At 38.4% G+C, this 27,438-nt stretch overlaps 1 protein-coding gene across 1 annotated transcript in view; it reads left to right on the top strand.

Moving 5' to 3' along the window:
* The window catches only part of LOC124113291 (von Willebrand factor A domain-containing protein 3B-like), a 464,410-nt gene that overhangs the window by 410,806 nt on the left and 26,166 nt on the right, over positions 1–27,438 (top strand). Inside the window, exons 28-30 of the mRNA XM_046473587.2 lie at positions 11,503–11,559; positions 15,113–15,284; positions 20,908–21,018. Of these exons, the coding sequence (XP_046329543.2) occupies positions 11,503–11,559; positions 15,113–15,284; positions 20,908–21,018 (340 nt within the window). The remainder of the gene's footprint in view (positions 1–11,502; positions 11,560–15,112; positions 15,285–20,907; positions 21,019–27,438) is intronic.

Below are 27,438 nucleotides of genomic sequence, written 5' to 3'. Positions count from 1 at the left end.
TTTCTATTACTCGAGGCCCGCTTCGCGCATTCTTCCAAATTATCCTTATCTATGGCACCCAGTTCAGTACGCACAGTCTGAAGAACCTTAGTAGTCTTCGGAGGAAGTTTTGCTTGTGAGTAGTCTACAAGACCTAATTCATTACGAATAATGTTGACATCCGGCTATCGTAGACAAGGCTAGGGGCTTACGAGTACAAGAATGCATAAGATCAATATCCGGAGATCCATGCAGTCGCAATATTCCTGTACTATCTATTGTAAACTTTGAATAGTCACGTCCAATTGGGGTAATATATTTTTTGTCTTCTTTTAAGTCATCGTAGTAATCATTAACGGTTGATTTCAAAAGTTCATCGTTAAGATTCATGCCACCAAAGCTGGTTTCATCAGTACCCTCTTCGATTGTACTAGTATCAGTTACGTTATCTAGATTAAAATCATCCATTTTTATATTCAACATAAGGTTACATAATGTTAATATAAACAATGTCTTTGCAATACGGGCACAAGTTAAACCCACATCGTAGACTTCGGGATCCATTAGGGGTCAAAGCAATTCGTCAGTCTGTCACTATAACTAATAACCCGAGTACCATTGATCAGAAATCAAACACTTCTGGTTCGCTTTCCTAATCTCGGCGCTCATGATGTGTTAGTTCCAGGAACTGCCCGACTATCATGTACAATTAGTTTGACTTCTACTGACACTGCCAGGGAGCTTGTTCAGAACATAGGTTGTGCGATTGTTAAGAAAATCACGATTAAAATTAGCGGTAATGAGGTTTTGAGTATTGATGACAGCGATGTATATTTCTGTTACATGGATCTCTGGAGAACGGCTAAAGAACGGGAAAACTTACAGTACCCAGGTATTTGTAATCAGAACAATGGACAGCGTGTGGGTGCTGATAGTGGTGATAATACCATCGTTGAAGATAAGGCTGTTGCTGATGCATTAGGAAACCGATTCTATATTCCGCTCGACTTTCAATTACTAGATAGTCACATGTCCTTTTATTAAGCATCCCTAGGCGATAGGTTAGAATACGTAATCACTTTTAATGACTACAGCAGAGTAATCAAAGCTACTGAAGATGCTACAAGCTATTCTATTGAAAATATCAGATCCTGAATTAGCCAGACAAATTCGTAACCAGTATACCGGAAGTTTAGCCATTTTGTACGATCGCGTGCTTTGACACCGAAAGATCACCAGGAGCAAAAGAGGTACGACGTGGAATATCAATCCAAACGTCCCCGCTAGATTGTTGAAGGGTATTTTAATGTTGTTCGCGGACCCTGAACCATTTGCAAGAGATACCGAGGCGTTCTACAACCCGAAGATTATAAAAGTAGAATTGACTATCGAGGGCCTGCCTAATCAACTATAGAGTCAAGGCATGCGAGCATATCAACACTGGGATGAGATTATAAACCCCCTTCTATAAAATGAAGCCCAGAAGTTAACACGGTCGTGAAAGATCTGTCTCTCGTCAATGTATCGATGGCTGAATTCCTTACCACGAAGTATGCACAATGGCTCGACATACGAACTCATATCATGATCAACTACAAGGCAGTTGGTGGAGAATAGAAAATGCCAGTGAGGGTGTTATTTTACAGATTACGAAGCTCTTCGAAGCGGCTGGTAAATTAAACATTTGTACGTGATTATGGACGCGCAACTTAATATTCAGAATGAAAGATTCGTGCAAGCGATCTATTAATAATCTTTTACCTAAAGAACCGCATTGCGCTATCATCTGCGGGCAAAAAGGCTTTTATTCTAGATATTTTACAAAGTGATTGTCGGGATGTTTTCGCCCATATTATTATTCTGTGCCCGACTATAAACGTTAATAAAATGATGATCCCAGGGTGTGCAAAGTTGATCCGAGCGATTGTTTACCAGACTGTTTATGAGTATGTCACGAAAAATACAAAGGAGAATCAACCCTTTTTATAATAGACGATCGCAGTGCGAGTAAAGAACTTACCAAAAAGAAAGATATGCTTTCATATTTAGCATTCTCCGGACGACATATGGAGCATAGCGTTTGGGTACTTACTCAAAAATACAACTCTGTTCTGAAAGATCTCAGAGAGCAGACCAAATGGGTAGCACTGTTTCATTGCAAAGACCGAGATTCATTTGAGGAATGTCTACGCGAAAATGATGTTATGTCTACCAAGCTTGAACGAGATAAAGTCAGAAAACTGTTAGCAGAAATGAAGCACTGTAAACTCGTATTAAAAACCAATCAACCAGCTGCTTATGAAACTGTTTGAGCAACTGTTTAGCAAATTTTAGCAGCTGCTTAGCAAACTTTAGCAACTGCTTAGCAAACTTTAGCATCTGTCTAGCAAACTTTAGCAACCGTTTAGCAAATTTTAGCAACAGCTTAGCAACTGCTTAGCAAAATATAGCAAAAATATAGCAAAATTATGGCAAATTTTAGCAAATATAGCAAAATATAGCAAAAATATAGCAAAAATAGCAAAAAATATAGCAAAATTATAGCTATATTATAGCAAATTCAATTAAGTCAGAAAACTGTTAGCGGAAATGAAGCACTGTAAACTTGTATTAAAAACCAATCAACCAGCTGCTTATGCATTTGCTTAGCAAATTTTCGCAACTGTTTAGCAAATTTAACAGCTGCTTAGCAAACTTTAGCAACTGCTTAGCATCTGTTTAGCAAACTTAAGCAACTGTTTAGCAAATTTTAGCAACAGCTTAATAGCAACTGCTTAGCAAAATATAGCAAAATTTAGCAAAAATATAGCAAAATTATAGCTATATTATAGCAAATTTTAGCAAATATAGCAAAATTTAGCAAAAATAAAGCAAAAATATGATAACTTAAACATTAGCGTTTATTATGTAATAATGTGGTTTGAAATACACATCCTTTCGCAACAGTTTATTATTTCGGGCTGTATTTGATATGTTATATTTTATTATGTGAGACTTAAATATGTATTACATGATGGAATGCGATGAACTTATCGAACAACTGCTCCAAGATGAGCCAGAACCTATGGTAGATAAATCTTTAGATAAACATAGAGAAAGACTCGCAGCTTTTGTAGCTGGTGGTAAATGTTCCCAATATTTGCAGGAAAATTATACCACTGAAAAAATTGATAACATGACCGACGAAGAAATTAAAAAAACATACGCGCTTTACGAGTCTAGACTGAGAGCTACAATGACTAAAACAATAGGTTCGGCTATGTTACAACTATACACAGTTGTAGCTAGTACGTTTCTTCCTATCCCGGCAGAAAATCGCATGTATTTATGCGAATCTCTCAAGAAAGACCCATCCATCGAACACGCTATAAGCGCAGTAAGCTGTGAGTTTTATCATAGATATGGAATGTTCTTAGTGCCATTTACCACCACTTTAATAATGGCTAGGTATTGTCAATTTTAACATACGTGCCCACTTACTAATAATGGAGATGGAAATACCGCAAGTGAACGAGGAAACACCAATTGCACCACAAACACAAGCGATTGCACCAAAAGTCAGAGTGATGAAGAATCCGCGAAAAAGTCGCAGCTGGTAGGAAGGGTGCGCTAGCGAGGAAGGCAAAGGCCCACAATTCAAATACTGAACTTGGCACGATTAAAACTGGTATGGTTGTTTTTTAAGACCGGAGAAGAGAAAACACCACAAGTTAAAAAATTAGATGCAGGTCAATTAGAGTTAAGCCCTCATGTAATGTTATGAAGCAAAGACTACTCCAGTTACAGAAAGTGGGCTGAGAGGTTATTCTCGAATGAGAAAAGCTGAATTGATTGATTTACTGAATGTTGATAATAATCAATCAGTTGATATTGATACAAATCGATCAGTTGATGTTGATTAAAATGAATTAAGATTTGTACCCACAGCCAGCGTTGGTAAATATCTAAGAGGTTGGAAGATGGATATTAATTCCAACATGGATGTTAATGATGTTAAGCCCATCGTATCGAGCAAAATTAACGAGGAGTTAGATGATTTAAATAGTATAAAATACCAGCTAATGGTTAAAATGTCATAGAATAAAAATGATGCAGAATATACCGAACCTTATTTCCAAGGCAAACCAAGAAGTTATAACTGAATCTGATTCTGTAAGCGCATCATTAGATACATCAATTCAGCGGATACAAGAAACTTTAGAACGCTGGACTAATAGAGCTCACTGGTTTGGGTTGGGGTGTGGATAGAATCGATTGTTTATAAGATCCACCTTTGAATGGCATATAATTGTTTCAGAATGATGATAAGATCTGCCATGTTCCCCGCAGACAAACATCCGGATAGGCCTTCTAGCTATCCCCAAAACGACAGACTCAACCTTGATGGTATAGACAAAGCGACACCAATCTCACAAATTGATAAGGTGGAAAAGCAAAATAATTTAGCAATCAATGTTTTGGACATTCTCCTAAAGGAATTGTTGTACACAGGATAAGCTCCGCTCCAGAACATATTGCCAGAATCAATTCATTTGTGATCGAAAAAGATGGTAAATATCATTATACATGGATAAAGAGTTTTAGCTGGCTATTTTGTGAAAAACATAAGGAAAAGAAATATTTCTGTGAAAGATGCCTGCATGGGTACAACAGACTAGATCTTTTAGAAGCGCATAAAGAAGACTGCTGAGGTGTTGGACAGACTGCTATCAGGATCGATATGCCTATAGAGGGTAGAATTATATTAAAATTTGAACATTATTGTAATCAAATGCCAATACCGTACATAATTTACGCTGACTTCAAACACTTATCAAACCGATAGAAAATACCGAACACAATACTGAATGTAGTTTTACATACAAAACTCAAGAACATATTCCTTGTGGGTTTGGATATATAGTTGTAAGGTATGATGGGAAAACAAACCCGCCCGTGATTTACAGAGGTCCCGATGCAGCGGAAAAGTTCCTAGAATATTAACAAAACGAAGAGAGAATAATCAGGGAAAATGTATCGCGTAAGAAACCCATGTGTATGACGAAGGGTGATTGGAGGGCCTATAAGAAGTCAACGAGCTGTCATGTTTGTAATAAGCCCCTGAATGGGGATTCCGTAAGAGATCATTGCCACGTCACGGGTAATTATCGGGGAGCTGCGAATAACGAGTGTAACTTGAAACTAAAAATGAATTCTCAAACAATACCCATCCCTGTTGTGTTTCATAACCTTAGAGGATATGATTCTCATCTCATCATGCAAGCTATCTCAAAGACTGACGGCGGCTTAACATGCATTTCTAATAATATGGAAAAATATATATCATTCTCGTTGACTAAAAACTATACATTATACGGAGAAGGCTGGGAAAGCTAGAATAAAGCAAAGTAATGGGCTTAGATTCATAGACTCCATACAGTTTCTGTTATCTTCCCTGGACAATTTAGCTAATGCGAACAATCCCGATGACTTTGCAATAACAAATCAATATACTGATCAGATAACACAGCATTTGTTGCTAAGAAAAGGTGTGTATCCTTACGAATATATGGATGATTGGTCTAGATTTGAAGAAACTAAATTACCACCCCTTGAATCATTATATAGTAACTTAACAGAATCTAAAATAATCGATACCGATTATGAACACGCTCTGACGGTGTGGATAAATTAGGTTGTGTGAATTTAGGTGATTATCACGTTCTGTACTTAAAAACTGATGTACTGTTACTCGCCGATATATTTGAGATATTTAGAAAGACATGTTTAAAACAATACGGCTTGGACTCGGCATGGTACTATTCCAGTCCCGGACTATCGTGGGATGCATTGTTGAAGAAGACCGGTGTGGAACTAAAACTACTCACCGATTACGATATGCACTTGTTTGTTCAGAAAGGATTAAGAGGTGGTATATAGATGATGGCGAAAAGGTATTCTAAGGCTAATAATAAATAAGTGAAAGGATATGATCCGAGTAAACCCAATACACACATATTATATCTCGATGTCAAAAATTTGTACAGATGGGCTATGAGTCAACCTTTACCCACGGGTGGTTTTGAGTGGGTCGATATGAATGATATCCCCGCAGATTTCGATAAAGGGTACATACTAGAAGTTGACTTGGAATATCCAACAGAGTTACATAAAGACCATAACAGTTATCCGCTAGCTCCCGAAAGATTAATGGTTAAAAAAGATTGGATGTTGGAATATCAACACTCCTTGATGGGCAATACTAGGTTAGCTTACGTAGAAAAACTCGTACCAAATTTGATGAATAAGACAAAATATATAGTTCACTACAGAAAGCTTCAGTTCTTAAGTTTGATCAAAGACCTTGGATGGAACCCTATAAGACTGAACACAGATTTAAGATTTGGGGATTTCGAAAAGAACCTTCATAAGCTCATGAATAACTCAGTATTTAGTAAAACTATGGAGAATCTAAGGAAGCGTGTTGATGTTAAATTAGTCAGATCTAATGAGGAAGAAAGACTCACGAAACTTATAGCCAGTCCGGCTTTTAACAGAAGTAAGATATTTGATAACGACTTAGCTGCACTACATATGCAGAAAAGTAATGTAAAATTCAACAGATTTCATTTGAATCACATTGGATGGTTTCTTCCCAATTAATCTTGTTACTTCATTATTTAGTGCTGATACAACAGCTGATAATCGTGTCACCCATTCGGTTGATCTTAATCGATCTGATTTCATTTCAATCCCATACTGATATCCAAACAAACGTTTCGCTAATGTCCGGTTAAATCTTTCAACGATAGCTTGACTACGGTGGGCCTCTTTTTCACCAAGCCTGATTTCAACATCATGCTTTGTCAATAGTTTAGTTACTGATCCCATAAACTCGCGACCAGGATCTACTTGAAATATACTGAGTCAAATTAAAAACTTCACATTTTGAAAAGTAATCCCATATATGATATACAACGGACAAATGTATCAGAAGGTAATTTTTAATAATTAATGTCCAAAGAAGGATTTGAATTAACGGTGGTAACCATAATTTGTTCCAAGCACCTACGGTATTCGGTGATAACATCAACAGTTTAAATCATAAGTCCCAAGCACGAGAATCTGATGGCACACAAGTTCAGTAGCGTGTATGGCCACCATGTGCATTGACAACTGCCGCACAACGCCTCCGCATGGACCTTGTGATGCTTGTGAACACATGATTGGGAAGACGACGCCATTGCTGCTGCAAAATGGTGCCAAGATCTTGCAAATTCTGTGGTTGGTTCTGGAGAGTGCGCAGACTTCTGCCAAGAGCATCCAAGACGTGTCCGATAGGATTGAGGTCAGGAGACCTTGACGGCCAGTCCATGACGTTGACTCCCGCATTCTGAAGGAAATTCCATGTCAAAATTGCTGTGTGGGGTCTGGCTTTGTCGTGTTGGAAGATCAAACCGGGTCCATGTGCTGCCATAAAAGGCAGAAGTTCTGGTGCCAGTACCTGGTCGCGGTAAGCAGCAGCGTTGAGGTCGCCACGGATGACAAGAAGCCTGGAACGTGCATTGCCACAGAAAGCACCCCACACCATGACACTTCCGCCTCGAAATCTGTCAACTTCCTGTACACAACACTGGGCGTAACGTTCATGACAGCGCCTCCACACCCTCGCCCTACCATCAGCAAATCGAAGATAAAATCAGGATTCATCACTGAAGATGACTTGATTCCAATTCCTCTGAGTCCATCGTAAGTGTCGCTGTGCCCACAATTGCTGTTGACGTCTGTGAAATTGAGTCAGAATCGGCCCGCGGTATGGCCGTCGTGCTTGAAGGTGAGCAGTTGTCAGATGGTTTCGAACAGTTTGCGCAGACGTCACATGTGGTTGAACTGGCCGAGGGCGATCAGCGGTGGTACCCGTTTGCTGTAGACGCGTCTGTAAATCATATACAGTCCGTCGACTACAACCCATCGTCCTTGCGACTTCAGCTACAGACGTTCCCGTCTGCAACTTGCCGATGGCACGTTCACGTTGCACATTTGAAAGGCGTGGCATGACAAATAGCCGTAAAGACTTTTGTTTTCTTGTGTTTTTCTTTTTTGGTAATGACTGCTAACAAGTATGGCTGAAAACACGTGCGGTATTATGGCCACATGACCAGTTGCACATGAAAAACCACTTTTGCCACTATAGTGCTGTGCACATGATTTTCATCGATTCACCTGCACAAAAACGGGTGTTATCTGAAGACAATACGTGGCCATTACTGTTTAAATACACAAAAAAGGGCCCACAATGATAACTGGTCAAAATGTTAAAATTTTAGGATTGTGAAGTTTTTAATTTGGTTCAGTATAACTTGGGCCATTTTAGTGGTCCGTATTTATATATGCGACTCAGTGCATTAGCTACTTCTGTTGAATCTTTCGAGATTAATGGTTCAGGCTCTTTGTATCGACTAGCCACATCCACTACGGTTAAAGCGTATTTATCTATTTTGCGTCTTACCTTATCATGGGGAAGAAACAAGCGGTCAGCTTGATGAACTTCATTTATTGTAAAAATATCATCAAACTTCTTCCTCAGGATATAACGCGGTGCTGTTAAGTATATTTGCCAAATCGCTTGTTCCTTTAGCCAATCCTTGGCCACATCTTTAGATACCTTAGCCGCAGTGGAAAATTTTTGTATTGCTCCTATACCTTTCCAATATCCTCGTGGGCTATAGTAAATTTTATCCATTATTAATTAATATTGATGTTTCATTTAATACGAATCGGGGTGGTCGGGTAGCCTAGTGGTTAAAGCATTTGCACGTCACGTCGAAGACCCGGGTTCGATTCCCGACATGGGTACAATGTGTGAAGCCCATTTCTGGTATACCTTGCCGTGATATTGCTGGAATATTTCTAAATGCGGCGTAAAATCAATCTCACTCACTCACTCACTAATACGAATCATGACGATCGTTGAATCGCATCATCATTTTTGCATAAAAAATTAGCAGTAGTAGCATAGAATGTTTCTCATTTCTTTGTATCGGGCAATGCTGAACTGGTGGGTTTTGCTACTGAGGTGTTGTTTCAGATTTTGCAAGTTGAACTAAGGTTCAAATGAGGATTTCATTTTCCGGTTTAGTCATCTGTCATAATGTCACTTGCAATCACAAAACCTTTTTGGTGTAATGAAGAATATGACATATACATAGTTTGATTTATGCACATATTTAAAAGGGTGGGGGATATTGATGACTTTAGCTTCTTGTTCAGTTTACATCTGATAGTCGATAGTATACAATAACCATATGCAAGGGCAAAATTGGGCTTCATTTTCAGCCTCAAATAAATCAACTTTTTTCCAAATTTTATATGTCTATTGACATGACATGACATTACATGACAGGATTAAATATCAAACTATGAAACACAGAAAGCTGATCCAAGTCAATCTCAGTCTTCTTATCAGCCACTCAATCCGAATTCCCAAAATGCTTGCACTGCGGGGATACTTTTTTTTATGAAACTATAACCATCAGGGAAATTTCCTAATAACGCCATCTTCCACCTTTCTATTTGCCTGTTTGTTTAGGTCAAAGAAATTTACTAACATATGTCCTTTGTAAAATCAAAATTTTCATAGATTATGGATAACCAACCTGTGTTCAGAAATGTGTATAGATATTGCCTCAAAATTTAATTCGACTGTCTCTACAGACGGCCTCTTGTCATGCTCATTTGCAAAACAGCTAAGCCGGATGGAATCGCCACTTTGATAATCCAAACGAAGTGTTTGTACATTTGATTATCATGCATGATCATTGCAATTTTATGTGATTTTCTGCAGCGTCATTGAATGAAAGCTTCAACAAAATTATAGTTAGGGAAATACTGTAACACAACATTTAGGGCTTTATCAAACTTATGTCCTCATTATGACTGAAGATATCCAGAAATATCAGAAATATCTGTGATGATTTGAATTAGATAAGACAACAATAATAATGATTGATGTCATGGTGCTTAACTAGTGATGCTGCCTACATTAGAGTAATGCCTCACCCACAGAGGACACGAAAACACACACATGAATTGGAAAAAGAAATAAAAGCAAAGATAAACCAACTGATAGTTTAAGGAGACAAAGTTAGCAGCTGACCAGAGTATTACTCATCTACACCGGTATAAGTTGTCAAGACGCCAGTCTAAACAGATAAACAGACATTGGATCAAACCACATGTTACGTAACCAGCTTTTGTATACATACATACTTGGACAGTGACTGCGGGCTTTGAAGTTCTATCGGAGGGGACTGATACTACCTTATGAACTGAGTTCGGGATTATCTACCAGAGGATATGTAATATTAAGCTGATGAGTGAGTGAGTTAGAATTTAATGTCGCATCAGCATTATTTCAGCCATATAGCGATGAGACTAAGTCGATATATTCACAAGTGAGTCATTTATGAAAAGTTATATTTAAAACAAATTTCATCAAACACATTTGGGCATAACAACATCATTAATACAGTTTAAAACATGGGCTATAAGCCACCAATAACCCCAGTAAGGCCACCTAGCTGGGGATCATGGGGACTTGAACATATTGTAAACACTATGTTCAAAGTAGGAGTTCATGGTAGGAGAGATTTTGTTTAATTTAGACTTCCATGATTTGTGATTCGAGTTTCCACACAGGGCAGGATTTAGATGAGGCCATATGGTTCCCATCGCAGTTTGAACACTTCACATCCTTCCTGCAGTCAGTGCTCTCGTGCTTGTCACGACAGCGGTAACAAGCAGCAGAGGCATGGCAGGACTTGGATCCATGTCCAAAGGCTTGGCAGGTGTAGCACCGCAGTTGATTGGGGATATACACCTCCACTCCAATGCAACAATAACCAGCTTTGAATCTTTGAACAGGCGAAAGTGAAGCTGGACTGTTCAACCACACCAATTTTTTTGACAGTGAATTGTTTGACAGCTGTGATAGACTGTTGGAGAAATTCTTTGACTATTTCACCTCGGTCATGCCGGACAGGCAGCAAGCTCTGTTGCGGACAATTCTCTTGCATGAGTTAAGTGTCTTGTGCTCAGAGACAGCAACCTTGATATTTACAAACTCTTTCAATTTGAGCAGATTGACGGATTGCTGTCTCTTTGCACATTCCACAAGGAGAAAACCAGATTGAAGTTTGGTGACATTTGTAACCTCTCTGCAGATACCAGCGATACCTTTAGAGATTGCAAACGGATTCAGTTTGATGGGTTCTTTCTCGTAAGCTTCAATAACCAAAAAAAGTGCCAAATAGTCAGATCGGTTGGGGGTATTTTCATCAGGTGAATTGTTGAATTCTATATATCTTTGTTTTGAACCATGGTGTTGAGCAGCCATGTCGAAAGGGAAATGATTCAGCACCCCTTTCCCCACCCAAAATGTCTAGAACCTTGTTACAATTGAAAATGAGATTCTTTTCTAGCAGTGAAATAATTGTTGTAGACATTCAGCACTATTATGTAAATATTCATGAAATGTCATTCCAGGAAGTAAAGAGAACAATTGAAGACCTGATTAAGGAGCAGACGGAGAGGAGATGGCAGGTGTGTATTATTTTTGACAATATGTGTGATACAAAGGAAGTCTGTAGGGTGTCTACACTGCATCTACGGGGATTTATAATATTCTTTTCATTCAAAATAATGACATGATCGTCAGTCTGGTCTCAGAGCTAAAGCAATAATGTAGCATCACATTTTGGTATATTGACATGAACATTGAGATTTATTAATGTTTAGGAAACTTGATGTTACCCAGTACAAGCCAAATTGGTAAATAAGTAGGTCAGTGATCACTGACAAGTCCAAACGCCAATCTGATCAATCAGCCAGGACCAAATGCACTATTGTGTACTAACATAAACAAGGACAGTTTTTCGTCTAATATTAGCACGTAATTGTTTAGGTTGTTTCTCAGTGTTAAATTCATAGATTTGTCATAGGTAAGTACAGATGTATTACCTCAATTATCTGCTTATCAAAAATATTATTCAATTCTTTTTACGAAAGTATACAACTCAAAGTTTTCAATGCAAAGGATCAAATTTTGATGATATCAACAAAACATCCAACATAAAAACATTGAAATAATGCAATAATGAGCAATGATACGCTGAGTATCACATCTATTGGACAGACGTGGATTGGTCTCCAGTACTTTTCACTGATGAATTGAGATACTGTCTTCACAGTTGGCAGAGTGACTTCTCAGACTGTCATAGACAGGGCGAAAGATTTCAGGATTCCAACGAAGCCAGGGCTCAATCATGATTTGGACCATGGTTAGCTCGTAGAAGAGTAAATCATCAAAAGAAAAGGTGACACTTGTTGAGGGGACTGCAGAAGAGTCCACAACCATTTCCCACCTGGGCAAGAAGATCATTAAGCATGGGGAGTGCATCGAGCGGGCTCTACCCACTGCACACTAGTGATCGGGAAGACCGAGAGTGACAACACCGGCCGAAGACCGCTACATCCGGCAGATTCACCTCCGAAACAGATGTGTGATGGCAACGGCAACGGCGGCAACAGCACTAGGGCATGCCATCAGAAGACTTCGTACGGCTGGTATACAGGTCTAACGACCCTTCCTTGGAATGGCCTTGACCCGTCTACACCGTCAACGCAGACTGCAATGGGCACGAACTGTACATCGTTGGCAGCGACGTGACTGGGCGAGAGTGCTCTTTACAGATGAAAATCGGTTCTGTCTGTTCAGGAACGATGGCAGAGTTCAAGTTTTTCGACAAAGGGGAGAGCGACTGGAGCCAAACTGCATTAGAGAAGTTCACCTGTTTGGAGGTGGAGGCGTCATGGTATGGGGTGGCATTTGTGGCCAGATTACAACACGGCTGGTTATCATCCAAGGAAACCTGAATGCTCAGCGATACAGGGATGAAGTGTTGAGACCTGTTGTGGTGCCCTTTATTCAACATCAGCCAAGAGGATTAATTTTGCAACAAGACAACGCAAGGCCTCACACCGCCCGAATTGTTCAAGACTACCTGAACAACGTTAACGTCAACGTATTGCCCTGGCCACCTTGTTCTCCAGACATGAACCCCATTGAACATCTCTGTGACGTCAATGAGGAGGCGTGTGTTGGCGTGCATGAATGCCCAGGGTGGTCACACTCGCTATTGATTACGTGTTACCCGACTACTGTGTCATTAATGGACTCTTCATGCACTTTTTCAATGGACTCTGATATGTGTAATTTTTAATTTGGACCCCTTCACTCTTTCTTTTTGTTTTGCGGAGAATGCATTAACGGCATTACAATGCATCTTCATTCTAATTCATGGAAAATGATTTCTGTTTATAAATTAATCATCATAAATCTCACATATGCCTTTGTTTTTGGTGTTTGGTCAAGTGAAGTCAGTGAAAACTTTCTTTTGCCTGCTAGTTTATATTACTTGTCAAAAGATCAGTTCGCTCATTGTGAAAAAAAACAAGGGGACATGCGCATGACCATAGACTTCAAAGTGCTCAACAGGTATTATGTAGCGTGTCCCCTCTGATTTCAGATGGAATTGGTCAAGAAATTCAGAACATCTCTGAGGTTATGAGACTGGGCTATCAATCTAAAAACATATTCCCATCCATCCAAGTTGCCATCGTTATCTGCGTTTCACGGCCAACAATCACAGATATGAGTTTCTAGTCCTGCCATTTGGAATCTCCATAGCGTTTTACCTATTTATCATCATCCCTACAATCGGGTTTTCTCATCTATGTCATGTGAGACTTCAGGGATACATAGGCGAATATCTCTCAGCAGACCAGTCCAACTTCAACGAAACTCCATCCTCCTGATTCAGTTTTTAACTTACCTGGTACATCCAACCAAATCCAGGACATGGGAGCCAGATTCCAACTTCACTGAGGCATTCTAGGACCACCAAAGGACAGATATGTCAGGGCCATGAACGTGATTGCGCAAGCATTTAAATTGGCCAACCGCAATCTTAACGATGGTGGTTGTCATGCCAAGGGCTTCTTATCCCTCCATATGATCTTACCTACAGGGAAAGACTGCAATTATGTCCTATGCAGACTTGGCTAAACTCTAATGTTATGACAGGTATTCCCACCTTGTGAACCCTGCTCCAGTCCATCATCTTTACCCAGATGCATCAGCCACAGGTTGGGGTGCACACATGGATGAAGCCACTGCCCAGGGAATATGGTCAGAGTAGGGACAAGACACTCCACATCAATTGTCTTGAGATGAAGGTTTTCAAGACCTAGAGACACCACTTACATCAATTGTCAGTTTTAGTTCATCTTCCTGACACAAGGGCATTAACTGACTATAAATGTCAAGGTTGGAATTTCCAGGCTCGGTCTTTAGTGACGTTTTAATGAAGATTGTTACACCATTATCCAGCATGATCAGAATTTACATGGAAAAGTCCCTAAATGCAATAAACTAGAAGTTGCTATTCATAAATGTGTATGTTTTCTTGTAAAATCATCAACTTTTAGAATGCCACTCAAACAGTTGGTTACTTTTTCCATTTCATCAGATAGCTATCTTATAAAGTAAACCTTCCTGAGTATTGTAGTTAATTGTGCATTAAACTTGTGTCAAGAGAGACTGAATTCACAACACCTTGCACATATGTTCTGTCTTAAAAGCTCTGGTTCATGGATCCTAAACCATTTGATGTTTTCGTTGCTCGATAGTTCTATATCGACATAGTCTATATATAGACATCTATAACATTCTGTCTCAATTGATTTTATTCACAGTACAACTCTTTCCTTGTCATTGAAAATATCACTGCATACAAGTTCAAGTCACAGTGCAGTTCTGTTAACTCTTAATGATTCAATGATTCATTGTCCAAGGTAAACTAAAGTACCTTGGCAGTAGTATTACTTAAAAATATCTCCATTGAACAGATACATTGAAACTTGAATGTTTTCCCTTTCTACTGCAGACATCTTTGAAATTGGAAACAAAATAGTTATATATGCATTTGGTTGAACAAGATCATAAAACTTGAGTCAGACATATGTTTAATATTGTTTAATCTTTAGGAGAACAGTTTGTTGCAAGCAGTTTGTTTCATCTATGAATGAATTATAGGCACAAAGATTGCTGAATGCACATCACCATCATAATGAAGAGTCTGTCTCTGATTTGGGAGAGATGTCAAATGCTACTGAAGCCAAGGACTTGACAGGTGCTGTTGCTCTTACATCTCCCTCTGATGAAGACCAGCATTCCAGTTTGATGCCGGTAAAGACACAGAACAAAGGTAAGACCTGACACAAATAATAAAATAAATGGTATATCCTTGCACCAACTGACACATATTTTAAGAAATGAGGTATGTCCTTGCACAAACTGACACATATATTAAGAAATGAGGTATGTCCGTGCACCAACTGACACATATTAAGAAATAAGTTATATCCGTGCACCAACTGACACATATATTAAGAAATGAGGTATGTCCTTGCACCAACTGACACATATATTAAGAAATGAGGTATGTCCGTGCACCAACTGACACATATTAAGAAATAAGTTATATCCGTGCACCAACTGACACATATTAAGAAATAAGTTATATCCGTGCACCAACTGACACATATATTAAGAAATGAGGTATGTCCGTGCACCAACTGACACATATTAAGAAATGTTATATCCGTGCACCAACTGACACATATATTAAGAAATGAGGTATGTCCTTGCACCAACTGACACATATATTAAGAAATGAGGTATGTCCTTGCACCAACTGACACATATATTAAGAAATGAGGTATGTCCTTGCACCAACTGACACATGTTAAGAAATGAGGTTTGTTCATGCACCAACTGACACATATATTAAGAAATGAGGTATGTCCTTGCACCAACTGACACATATATTAAGAAATGAGGTATGTCATTGCACCAACTGACACATGTTAAGAAATGAGGTTTGTTCATGCACCAACTGACACATATATTAAGAAATAAGGTATATCCGTGCACCAACTGACACATATTTTAAGAAATGAGGTATATCCGTGCACCAACTGACCCATATATTAAGAAATGAGGTATGTCCTTGCACCAACTGACACATATTAAGAAATGAGGTATGTCCTTGCACCAACTGACACATGTATTAAGAAATGAGGTATGTCCTTGCACCAACTGACACATATATTAAGAAATGAGGTATGTCCTTGCACCAACTGACACATATATTAAGAAATGAGGTATGTCCTTGCACCAACTGACACATATATTAAGAAATGAGGTAGGTTCATGAACCAACTGACACATATGTAATGGGCGCCCTCTAAAGCCTGTAAAAGGCGCCTAGTGACAGGAGAACTATAAAAATGGATGACTAAAGGTCTGATGATTTACAGGGTGCTTTGCGTTGTGTTCTCTTCTCCCTGTGCAGTATTCTTTTGTTTCTATGTTCTAGGAGGCTCCTGACAAACCTATTTAATCCCTACTCTATTTTCCCCCAACCCATATCTCCTAATCTAACATCCCATTTATCCCAACGAAAGCAGTATAAGAAATAATATATGGTCCTGCTTCAGGGCGCGTGAGTTGACTCTTCCTTACCAGATACTGGTGAGTGACAACTGATGGTTCCCTACCCAGGGTAGGCTTACAAAGCCAACACACTTACCATGTGACCAGGAAAACAGACACAGCCAATGAACACGCTCCTTACATCTCGGCTCTCCCAATCATGGCTTCGGCCTAGCCGAGCATGCAAGGAGACATCGTCATGTCTTCCCACCCACTACGCCAGTGTGGGCATAAGCTACTACAATAAGGACTACAAAGATAGGTACAACGTCAGCCGTTCAACTCCCCTTAAACTAACCCACCCACTACGTTCCTAAATATATCAAACCTGTGAAGATCCCGGGATAGAATAGGTCTTCAGCAACCCATGCTTGTCGTAAAAGGCGACCAACGGGATCAGGTGTTCAGGCTCGCTGACTTGGTTGATGCATGTCATCGATCCCAATTGCACAGATCGATGCTCATTATGACCGCCGTCATATAGCTTGAATATTGTCGAGTGCGGCGTAAAACAACAAACCAACCAACCAACCAACCTAATATAACAATTTACCCACAATAATCCACAGTCAACCACTTTGTCCCCCCCCCCCGTTAAAGTAAAAAAGTTACCCTTTTTGCCCACTCAAAGATACAAAAGCAAAACAAATGTAGATAAATCAACAAGTGTAAATATATAGAAAAACCTGCAGGGGATATCAAAAAATCAAAATAAAAAATAAATAGCAAAATAAACAACAACAAAATAAAAGGATTCAGGCCTATACACAAACATTAAATCTGAAAAAATGTGAACGGATATGCATGACACGATACTTAAATTACTGGAAAAGTTCACCAATACTTGTTGGTCCTCCTCCTGAGCCTCATGGAGCTTGGGCTGCTTGGTTCCGGACCTGTCTTCAAGGACCTGGAACAGGGCCTCTCCGGGTAAGAAGACACTCTCCTGGATCCTTGAAGTTTTGCAGCCAAATCAAAGAGGCATGATCATTGCGCAAAAAACAAACTTTCTGCCATATAAAAAGTGTCTAAAGTGCTTAAGGAATGTTACTACTGCCAGAAGCTCATGTTTGGTTGTGCAATAGTTGCATTGTGACTGTCCCGGACTACAATTTGTATACAAAAGAACTTTTTCGGAAGGAATACTACCAGAAGAGACATCAGAACCAATATTTACTAAGTTATGATGTCTTTGAAGGATTAAAAGACAATTAATAAGAATATCAGCAATATAACAGTAAGTCAAAACAAGGATTCTACTGCACAATTTTCAAGTATTTTTGAGGTGAAGAGTTGGAAGTCATCTCCTCAGGATCTGAACCAGTCTCAAAGATAATGTAATATGAGTCTACTTGATGTACTGTCAACTATATAGGGAGTGTACTAGAGGCAAAACCTGGCTACCCTCTGGTATAGTCTTGCAATGATGTAATAGAGGTAGAGGATTCGTAAGGATTATCAAAACAATAGTTCTCATTGTTAATCATTCTAAGAATACCACCTCTATCACATAAGAAGTACTCTCTCCCAACTCCCCAATCATATATATATCTAGTTGTGTGAAGTTTGGAAAGAAGTGAGGATTTTCCCACCTTGGTGCATGGAAGTGCTGTAGTATGATATTGCTACTGCAGGTACAACTAGTTTGCTGTAGTATGATAGTGCTATTGCAGGTACAACTAGTTTTGTATACTGGTAGTTGAGAGTGAAGAGGATTTCTGTTGAAAATCTGAAAGTTTACTTTTAGTGTGATTGCAACCTAAATACAGGATTTATGGCAATGATATAATAGAGGTAATATTCTTAATATTTGTTAGAATTAGGAGATACACATACTGTGTTTTCAATGTAGGGCTAGGTTACCTGTAGATGTTAAATTTAGCGTGGTTAAATCTACAGGTGACCTAGCTCTACATTGAAAACACAGTATGTTTATCTTCATTCTTCCATGAATAAATAAAACACGAACTCTTTGGTGTTAGCAAATGTATTGTGTGAAGCGGTGTGTTGAGTCCAGTGTTTTGAGTAGGTTGTCAATCTGAATGACTCAAAGCATATAAGCACGTCAACTTGTTAAGCTAACATTAAGAAGGCATCCCTAAAGAAAACTAGGCAAGCTTTGCAAAGATTTCGTTCTACACCGCAAGTCACCATTATGACGTCATATTGCTCATTGTGACGCAAAATATAAGACGTCACAGTCGTATATAGAAAAGCACCAAATTCCAAGCTCTCTGTTGTCTCCAAAACGTAAATACATTCTCTCTGTACATTTATATTGTGTTTTCTGCACGAAATGTATTGCCACACATCCTTTGAATATTGTAGAAACTGCATCTGTGCATTTTGTAACCTGTAATTGTAGATGTAGTTATTTAAATATGCCTACTGACAATGACTGAAAGAAGCACTATTCTATGAATATTAGCTTCCATGGTGATGCAGCCGTCAAACCAGCTGTTTCAATTGCAATCAGAGAGGGTTTATTGTGATTTAATAGCCTCTGATTGACCAATCAGAATCGAGTAATTTCCAAATTCATGGTAGAATATTATTCCAGAAATAAAACATGGCTGCATTTCTTCTGGTACAACATCGGTAACAGAAACCTGTCTTACCGGAAAGCATGGTTTAAGGGGAGGAGTAACAGTGCATGCTCGGCTTTATGTAACAAAGTAAGATGATTCAACTAAAGTGTATGTAAAATACTTCCTCTTGTTTGGTTTGTTGTTTAACGCTGCACTTAGCAATATTTCAGCTATATGTAAATAATCCAGTCTGGACCAGACAATCCAGTGTTTAATATCATGAGCATCGATCCATGCAATATGGGATCGATGACATGCATCAACCAAGTCAGCGAGTCTGACCACCCAATCCCGTTAGTCGCCTCTTACCACAAGCAAAGTCGCCTTTATGGCAAGCATGGGTATTATACCCCGGATCTTCACGGGTCTCCTCTCTCGGACAATTATGATAATTGAAACCGACTCAAGTTTACCTTCTAACAGACTGGAGAACAATCACCTTAAGACATCTCCCAGAGTTTGTTGCCAAAAATCAGTCAACTACTCTCAGATCAATGAGACACAGATACACGATTCCTGCAGTGGTTCCAACAACTGATCACCCAGATCGCTTCCTCTGACCTTTTGCACATCTTAGCTTCTGAGTGTATGCTACATAAAGGGAAATAGCTGAATAAAGCCTTAAGTCACAAGTGATGATGAGACCAGAAATGACGTCAAAACCACAAGTGATATCATAGAATGATGTTATATAATGATATAAGTACAATAAGACTGGAAGTTACGCCAGAAACTTCAAATGATGGTCTGAGAGATGGGTTTTGAACATATAATGACATCATTAACAGCAAATACAACAGTAATTCCAGTGAAGGTACCACATGATATCTACTGAGCTTTTAAGTCCTCTTGAGATGATTCAATAGTTAGTTTTTCCTCTTAGGACTTGGAAAGGACTACTAATGGATGCTATCACAAGCTATGTAGGTCTACTGTCAACTGTACTGGGAGTCTACTAGAGGCAGAGCCCGCCTATCATTCTGTACATTCTGGCAATGATGTAACAAAGGTAGAGGATTCGTAAGAATTAAATGAACAATAGTAATCATTGTTAATAATTCTAAGAAAACTACCTCTTTCACATGAGAAGTACTCCCTCCCACATCCCCTTTTATCTGCCTCTAGTTGGCAGATGTTTTGAGAAAAGTGAGGTTTTCCAGCACACAGAAGGGCTACAAGCTGTTTCGTACTTCTGTGTTGACAACTATAGTTACGTATAGTTAACAGTGAGGACTTCTGTTGAAAATCTGAAGAATTAGTTATAGTGTGATTGCTGTGAAAATACAAGAATATGGAAATGATTTAATAGAGGTAGTAGTCCCCTATAGTGTTTGATTTGACTGTACCGGTATGTGTAGAGCGGCTCAAAATCACATATCAGTCAATGAAACGTTTGTCACACATCGCTGCACCTCTACACCGGTACCTGTAGGCCACACCCCCAAATAAGTTTGTTTCGGAAGACGACCACAGAGTGTCTGATTTCATCACTTTCACTTGGACATTTAAATACTTTCTACAAAGATTATGAATTTGTCTCGCTTGGAAATTGACTTAATATATCCAGAAAAATTCATATTCACAACAAATCGTGATCATTATTTTCAGTTTACTTCAACATATTTCATCAGGTGGTAGATAAAGGAAAACTGCCTATTTTTGTTTATTGGTTGTGTAATACTGTTTGATAAATTGCTCTTTTTGTCTTTGGAAGAAGATAATGATGAATTTGTCAATATTTCACAGACACCAAACACAAATCTCTCGCTCTTCTGGAGATGAGGAAGTCCTTGCCTCCTGTCAAAGACAGAGAAGAAGTCCTAGCAAGATGGACGGATGAGGGTTGGTACTACAGAGGTGAGTAGGTTACAGCCCGTTAGTTCCATAAGTAAAGAGTGCAAAACTGCCTTTCTAATATAACATATTGCATTCAGTTGAAGTTTCTACTCCTCTTTCTTTTTTCTCCAAGTGTATAAAATTATTTTCATCTACAATAAGGAAGATACTCAGCAATAGAAAACAAATGAATTATGGCTTTTAAGCATATGAGAGACAGTGTGGTAGTCTAGTGGTTAAAACTTTCGCTCATACCCGGGTTGAATTCTTGCTGTGATATTGCTGGAATATTTCTTACAAAGGAAAATAAACATTTTACTCATTCTCTTTCAACTCAATTTTTCAATTTAATTCAATTCAAAGTTTATTTCAGAAGAAAGGCCATTGGCCCCAAACAATAAATTACAAAAATCAATTTTGAGACAGATGTGCGTTTTGTCTAACAAATAGAGAGTTTATATAAACTTTGCACAATTAATCAACATCAATTGCTTATTGCATGACACTATAGAGTACAATTTTCTTAAACATGGGTTATGACAGTAGTATTTTGGGAATTATCTGTTTCTTAAATGCTTATGATATGGACATACTAACATGAAATGGAACTCATCTTTGAGAATATTCCACACCACAGCGTCTACCAACATTTTTCATCAAGGGTAGCTCACCAGATCGTAACAGAAACGATCGTATCGTTCAAAAGTAACTTAAATTCTTTATAGAATATTAATTTACGAGATTCACAAACTTTACTATACCATTCTTGTTGACAACAATCTTCAGTATTTATACAAAAGTATCAATAAATATTTTACAATCACCAACTTCTTGCAAAATCCAAACAAATCCCAATCCATAATCAAATAACATTTTTTTAACATATGTGACCCATGTAATGCGACAGCATCATCTAGAGACTTCAATAGTATATAACTTTGCTTTGGGTATCTAGTATTAGGTAGATATAATAAATGTAACCAATATTTAATACACCTTTTATGGTAATCAACATACAATCCATATCTTCCACAATCTCCTAATACTGCTGCAATTGTTACATGATTTCCAACACCCAAAACAAACTTACAAAATTTCACATGAAATTTTTCAACTGCTGGCATTTTGTTAAAGCCCCACACTTCTGACGAGTACAACAATATCGGCTTTATTTGCATATCAAAAATCTTAAATAAGGCTGAGATAGGAATATTCTTAAAACGAATTCTTATTTGCTTCAATGCAAAGAGAGCTTTGTTAGCCTTTCTCTTTAAGCATGGATGATGTCTAGAATTTTGGTAAATCCAAACACTGCAAATCTGCTTTTTCCATATGAGGACCATGACAAGCCCATTCAGAAATATGACTGTTAACCTTGTAGCCCCTCACAGGCAGCTTCTGGATAATAACAGTGTAGCGTTTTGAGCCTGCCCCTGCGTGTTGTTGAAATATCGTACAATATATATGGCCTATAGTTATTATCACTTATGTTATCATTAATATGGTCTAATATTTTGTCAGTTAATAAAAGTGAGAAAGAAATTTTCATAAGAAATGGCTGCTAAAAGAAGAGTCAATTGTACAATTCAGACTTTATCATGAGCATGTGTTTATGAATCACTATCAAATAGTGCTGACACCAGGTGAGAGTATCCTGCCACAATAGTGGCACCCATCACAGACACACACATGCAGAAGCAAGTCATTTGTTCACCTGAAAAAAACACAGGACCATGTGGTACAAGTCAAAACTGGCATTTGTTTCGGACATCATTTTTAACACTAATGCGTCAAATTAGAAATGTCCTTCACATGTCTACCATAACACTTTTGGAAAGCTTTACTGAGTGTTGTAACTTTGATCAAACAACATTTGAGCAAATGTCGTATGACACACTTTGAAATCTTCGAAGAAGGAGCACGCTTGATTGTACCTCAAAAGTTGTAAAATGTCAAAACCAAAGGCTGGAGCTGCTGAAATATTGCTCAACATAAAGGAGAAGTTGACTATTTGAGAGTTGAAGTTGTCATGCTGAATCTTTATGCATAGATCTAAATATAAAACAGACAAGGAAGTCTCACTGGTCTCATTTATTTCTAGTTCAGGAGGGTAAATCAGTTTTAACTGGCTATTTACATTGGATATTTGATGGTTATTTAAAAATATCAGCTGATTGAAATACCTGAATCTCAAGTTAATCATCTTGGCCAAATTCCCTTGTTTTGACTTTCCTAATCAAGAAGAAATTCTGATTCATATGAATATAAAGAAACAGATCACCATGGAGGGGAGCACAATTCATGCTGATTTTTAAACTTTGTACACCCTTATTCCATTAAGGAAAAACTTCATTCCTAGATCCTTGGGGCTTTTGTTACAAAACGTGGTGACCACAGATACAGTTACATATCTATCTTCAGAAGTTCAGGACAATTTGTAAAAAATGAAGCAAATGCCATCTGAAGTTTACTGAGAAAACAATATGTGAAATGCTGGACTTCCTCATCGATAACATCTACATCAAATTTGTGGGTAAGACATTCAGGCAAGAAGTAGGCATCCACATGGTCACCAATTTTGGATCTGTTTCTTCATGCATATGAATCAGAATTTCTGCTCGGATTGGCAAAGTCAAAACGAGGTAATTTTGCCAAGAAGTTTAACTTAAGCCTCAGGTATATAGATGATCTGATATCATTCAATAACAATCAAATAGCCAATTCCCTTCAATTAAATCACCCATCTGAACTAGAAAGACCAGTGAGACCGCCTCATCTGTTTCATATTTAGATCTGAGTGGCAAAACACTCTCCACAAGACTGTATGACAAGAGGAATGACTTAAACTTTCCAATAGTAAACTTTCCCTTCATGTCGAGCAATATTCCAGCAGTTCCTGCCTTTGGTGTTTACATTTCACAACTTCTGAGATTCAGTCGAGCATGAACTTTCAAATAACGTCCTACGACTCTTGCTTAGAAGCTGTTTGATCAAGGTTTTAACGTTCAAGGCCTCAGTGAAGCTTTCAGAAAGACTAATGATAGACATGTGGAGGACATTTCCAAATTTGACACACCAGTGACAAAAATGATGTCTGATGCAATTCCTTATTTTGAGTTGTACCAAGAAGATTTCAAAGGGCGTCATATGACTCTTGCTCAGAAGTTGCTTGATGAAGGTTTTAATGTTGAAGACAACAGTAAAGCTTACAAAAAGTCTTATGATAGGTGAGGTGAGGTGAAATTGGGTTTAACGTCGTGTCCAAGATTATTGCACTTATATAGCGACGTGCATGCATGTGTATGTGTGTGTGTGGCTGCTTGTACTAGTCCGGACTGATGCCGATTTATAGGGCTAGCTCACTGAGATACCATGCCGCAGTTTAACATGAATACCCCAATCAGACACAGTATACTGACTCCGAGCCGACCAGTCCTTGTTTTAGCCCCTTAATGCCGAGCGCCAGACAGGGTAACAACAAGTACAATCTTTTAACGTCTTTTTGTATGACGCGGCCCGGGATCGAACCCTGGACCTTCCGCTCTCCGGGCGGACGCTCTACCACAAGACCACGGAGGCGGTCCCGTCTTATGATAGACATGTGGAGGACATTTCAAAATTTGACACATCAGTTACAAAAATGATGTCCGATGCAATTCCCTATTTTAACTTGTACCATATGTTCCTGTTTTTCAGGTGAACATTTGACTTGCCTTTGCATGTGTTTGTGATGGTGCTACTGCTGGGGCAGTATACACTCACCTTTTTGTGAACACCTGGTATAATCACTATTTCATAGTGATTCATAAACACATACTCATGATATAGACAAAATTATGCTATCAACTCTGCTTTTTGCAGAGATTCGATTGGATATAGAAAGGGCTTTGTCGCTTTATTTATCCATTGATAACTTATTATTACCTCGCATAGAACTTATATTGGTCCACCTTGGGTAATATGTTATATCACAGAGAGCAACTGTGAGTGGTCCAATTGTTTAATCCATAGCACGAAGCAGTTGAATAGGCAGTCCTTTTGTTATTCCTGGGAATGTAACACACATATTAAATAAATAAATACACTAACTTTTAACTTCAATATGACAAGCACTTATTATAGAAATTAGGGCTGCAACGATACAGGAAGGTCACGATACGATGCGAATCTCGATATTCTGGTCATGATACGATACGTATCTCGATACGCAACGATAAAAAAAGAGTACTCCAGTACTCCAGCATAAATTAAATTTCAAGGCTTCTAGCATGTCAGGATTGGACCTTTCATGATTTTGGAACAGTCAAAATTATTTTATAATATCAAGACTACTTGTTAAGCTTCAAAGTGGAACTTTCTCTTACCCTCCGTCAAAGCATGTCAAATTTCAAAACAGCAGGAAACTTAAAGTTCAAACACCAGAAAATAATCAATGCACATCACAGTGTGAATAGTTCAACTTCAGGTTCTTTTTCAGAAAAATTATAATGTCAACAATATCAGGGGACAGTGATACCCTCTCTTAATGGAGGTGGAGTCGTAGGGGGTAGATGACCAACACAACAGTACATGCTCTGCCTACCTAACACGATCTACAATGTATGCATCAGAGTATGAAAAAAGGATTAGAATAATAGTTGTTTATGATTCATAGTGTAAAAAAACATATTTATCGAGTTTTATGAGCTTTTAAAAAAACACATCGTATCCTTTCAGCGAAGTCAGGTGAATAAACAGGTATTACAAACCTGGTCAATAAAAATATGAAATTTGATATAAAACATCACCAGACACGATGATTTACCATTAACATTCTATTTCCTGCTGTCCAAGGCATTGTTTTATATGCAGAGATTAAGATTATCGTGTGTATTGTCTCATAAACTAAGCCGGAAATAGCAACCAGCTGTACACAAGTTTTCTCCCAAACTACCGGTGATTCAGTTAAAAAGTACCCAGTAATATAACTTCAAAGAATTTGGATGCAATAGTCGGAAGAAATTGTATCTGAAATTATTGTTTGTTTTATCAGGAATAAAATATTTTAATATCGTGTTACTTTATGTGAAACTTTATATATATTTAAAATTATAAGAAGTATAAGCGTAGCAGTTTGGTACAGGTGATTGCTATTGCAGACTATTTTTATGTATGGTACAATTTGACCAGTCACTGTAGAGGATTCCCGCACTACATGTATTTCCATTGCACAGAGTTAGTGCTATATTGAAGCATGCAATAGCCAGGGGACATTGTTCTAGGATGTGCATTCCGTATCGTGGCATATCCATAAATAGGCCCACATGTATCGTGTATCGAATCGTTGGTCAAGTATCGCGATGCATCAGAATATCGCTGTATCGTTTCACCCTCACTCTAGAAATGCCATGTACAAGACTGGAATATTTTATCCTGAAAATAGTATAGACACAACTGACCTCACATACCCAGTGATTTTAGTTGACGTCTCTGGTGCTCAGTTTCAATTGCCTATTATCTTTAGAGAATACAGGTTCACAGCAACAAACCGCACAACAGTATATGCTTGGTTCCCCAATCCAATTGAGTTCTAGCAAAACCAGCTCAACTTGGTGTGCTCTATGGTGTGCTACATCAGGATGTGTTGTATCTGTTAGTGATCATCTCACAACTAACAAACTTCGTAAGTCTGTTTTCTTTTTTCATGTATACTATCACATCAGACGTATTCTTGCAGATGTAGCCGGGTGTGGTGTGATATGTCCAGCCACTGGGCTGCTAGTCAAAACATGAGGCAGTTCTTGGATGATGATGATATTTATTTCTTTGTAGCAGATGGTGGGAGGGAAGCTGTAAAGAAGAGTCCTCCCTCCATAAAGAGTTCATGCAGAATTGTTATGATTTAATTTAAGCCAAAAAGGAAAAAGATTAATTTATATGGATAAGTGGGGTAGCACAGGGTTGAAGCACATGGTTGAAGACGCTGTGCTCAATTAATGTAACACAAAATGTGTGAACTGGCAAATATTTAGATATAACAAATTAAATAATAATGCAATTAAATTTATTTTACTTTAATGAAAAGCTGTGATACCCTTTCTGTGGATATATTTGTTTCCAAAGCAGGATGGAAAGAGATAAGAATATTGAAATGTTTCTCACCTGTAAAGAAGAGTCCTCCCTCCATAAAGAGTTCATGCAGAATGCATGAGGAGGGCAGGTGAGAAAGGAAGTTTAAAGAAGTGGATCAAAGGGCCAATCAGAACAAAGGTAGCATCTAACAGGTATTAAAGGAAGTCAAGATGCATCACAGTCACACGGCTGAATTGGAGGCAATTCATCATGCACTCAAACTCATACCGGAACTCCCGGAAGCAAAGGCAGTCGTCCTATCAGACTCGCTAAGTGCACTTCAGGCCATCAGTGGGAGAAACTCAAACTCCAGGCCAAACACAGTCAACA

The sequence above is a fragment of the Haliotis rufescens genome, unplaced genomic scaffold (genome assembly GCF_023055435.1).
Source record: "Haliotis rufescens isolate VD_foot unplaced genomic scaffold, xgHalRufe1.0.p SCAF_7, whole genome shotgun sequence".
NCBI lineage: Eukaryota > Metazoa > Mollusca > Gastropoda > Lepetellida > Haliotidae > Haliotis > Haliotis rufescens.
The sequence above is the reverse complement of the archived record's forward strand: the minus strand, read 5'-3'. Positions and strand labels throughout refer to the sequence as shown.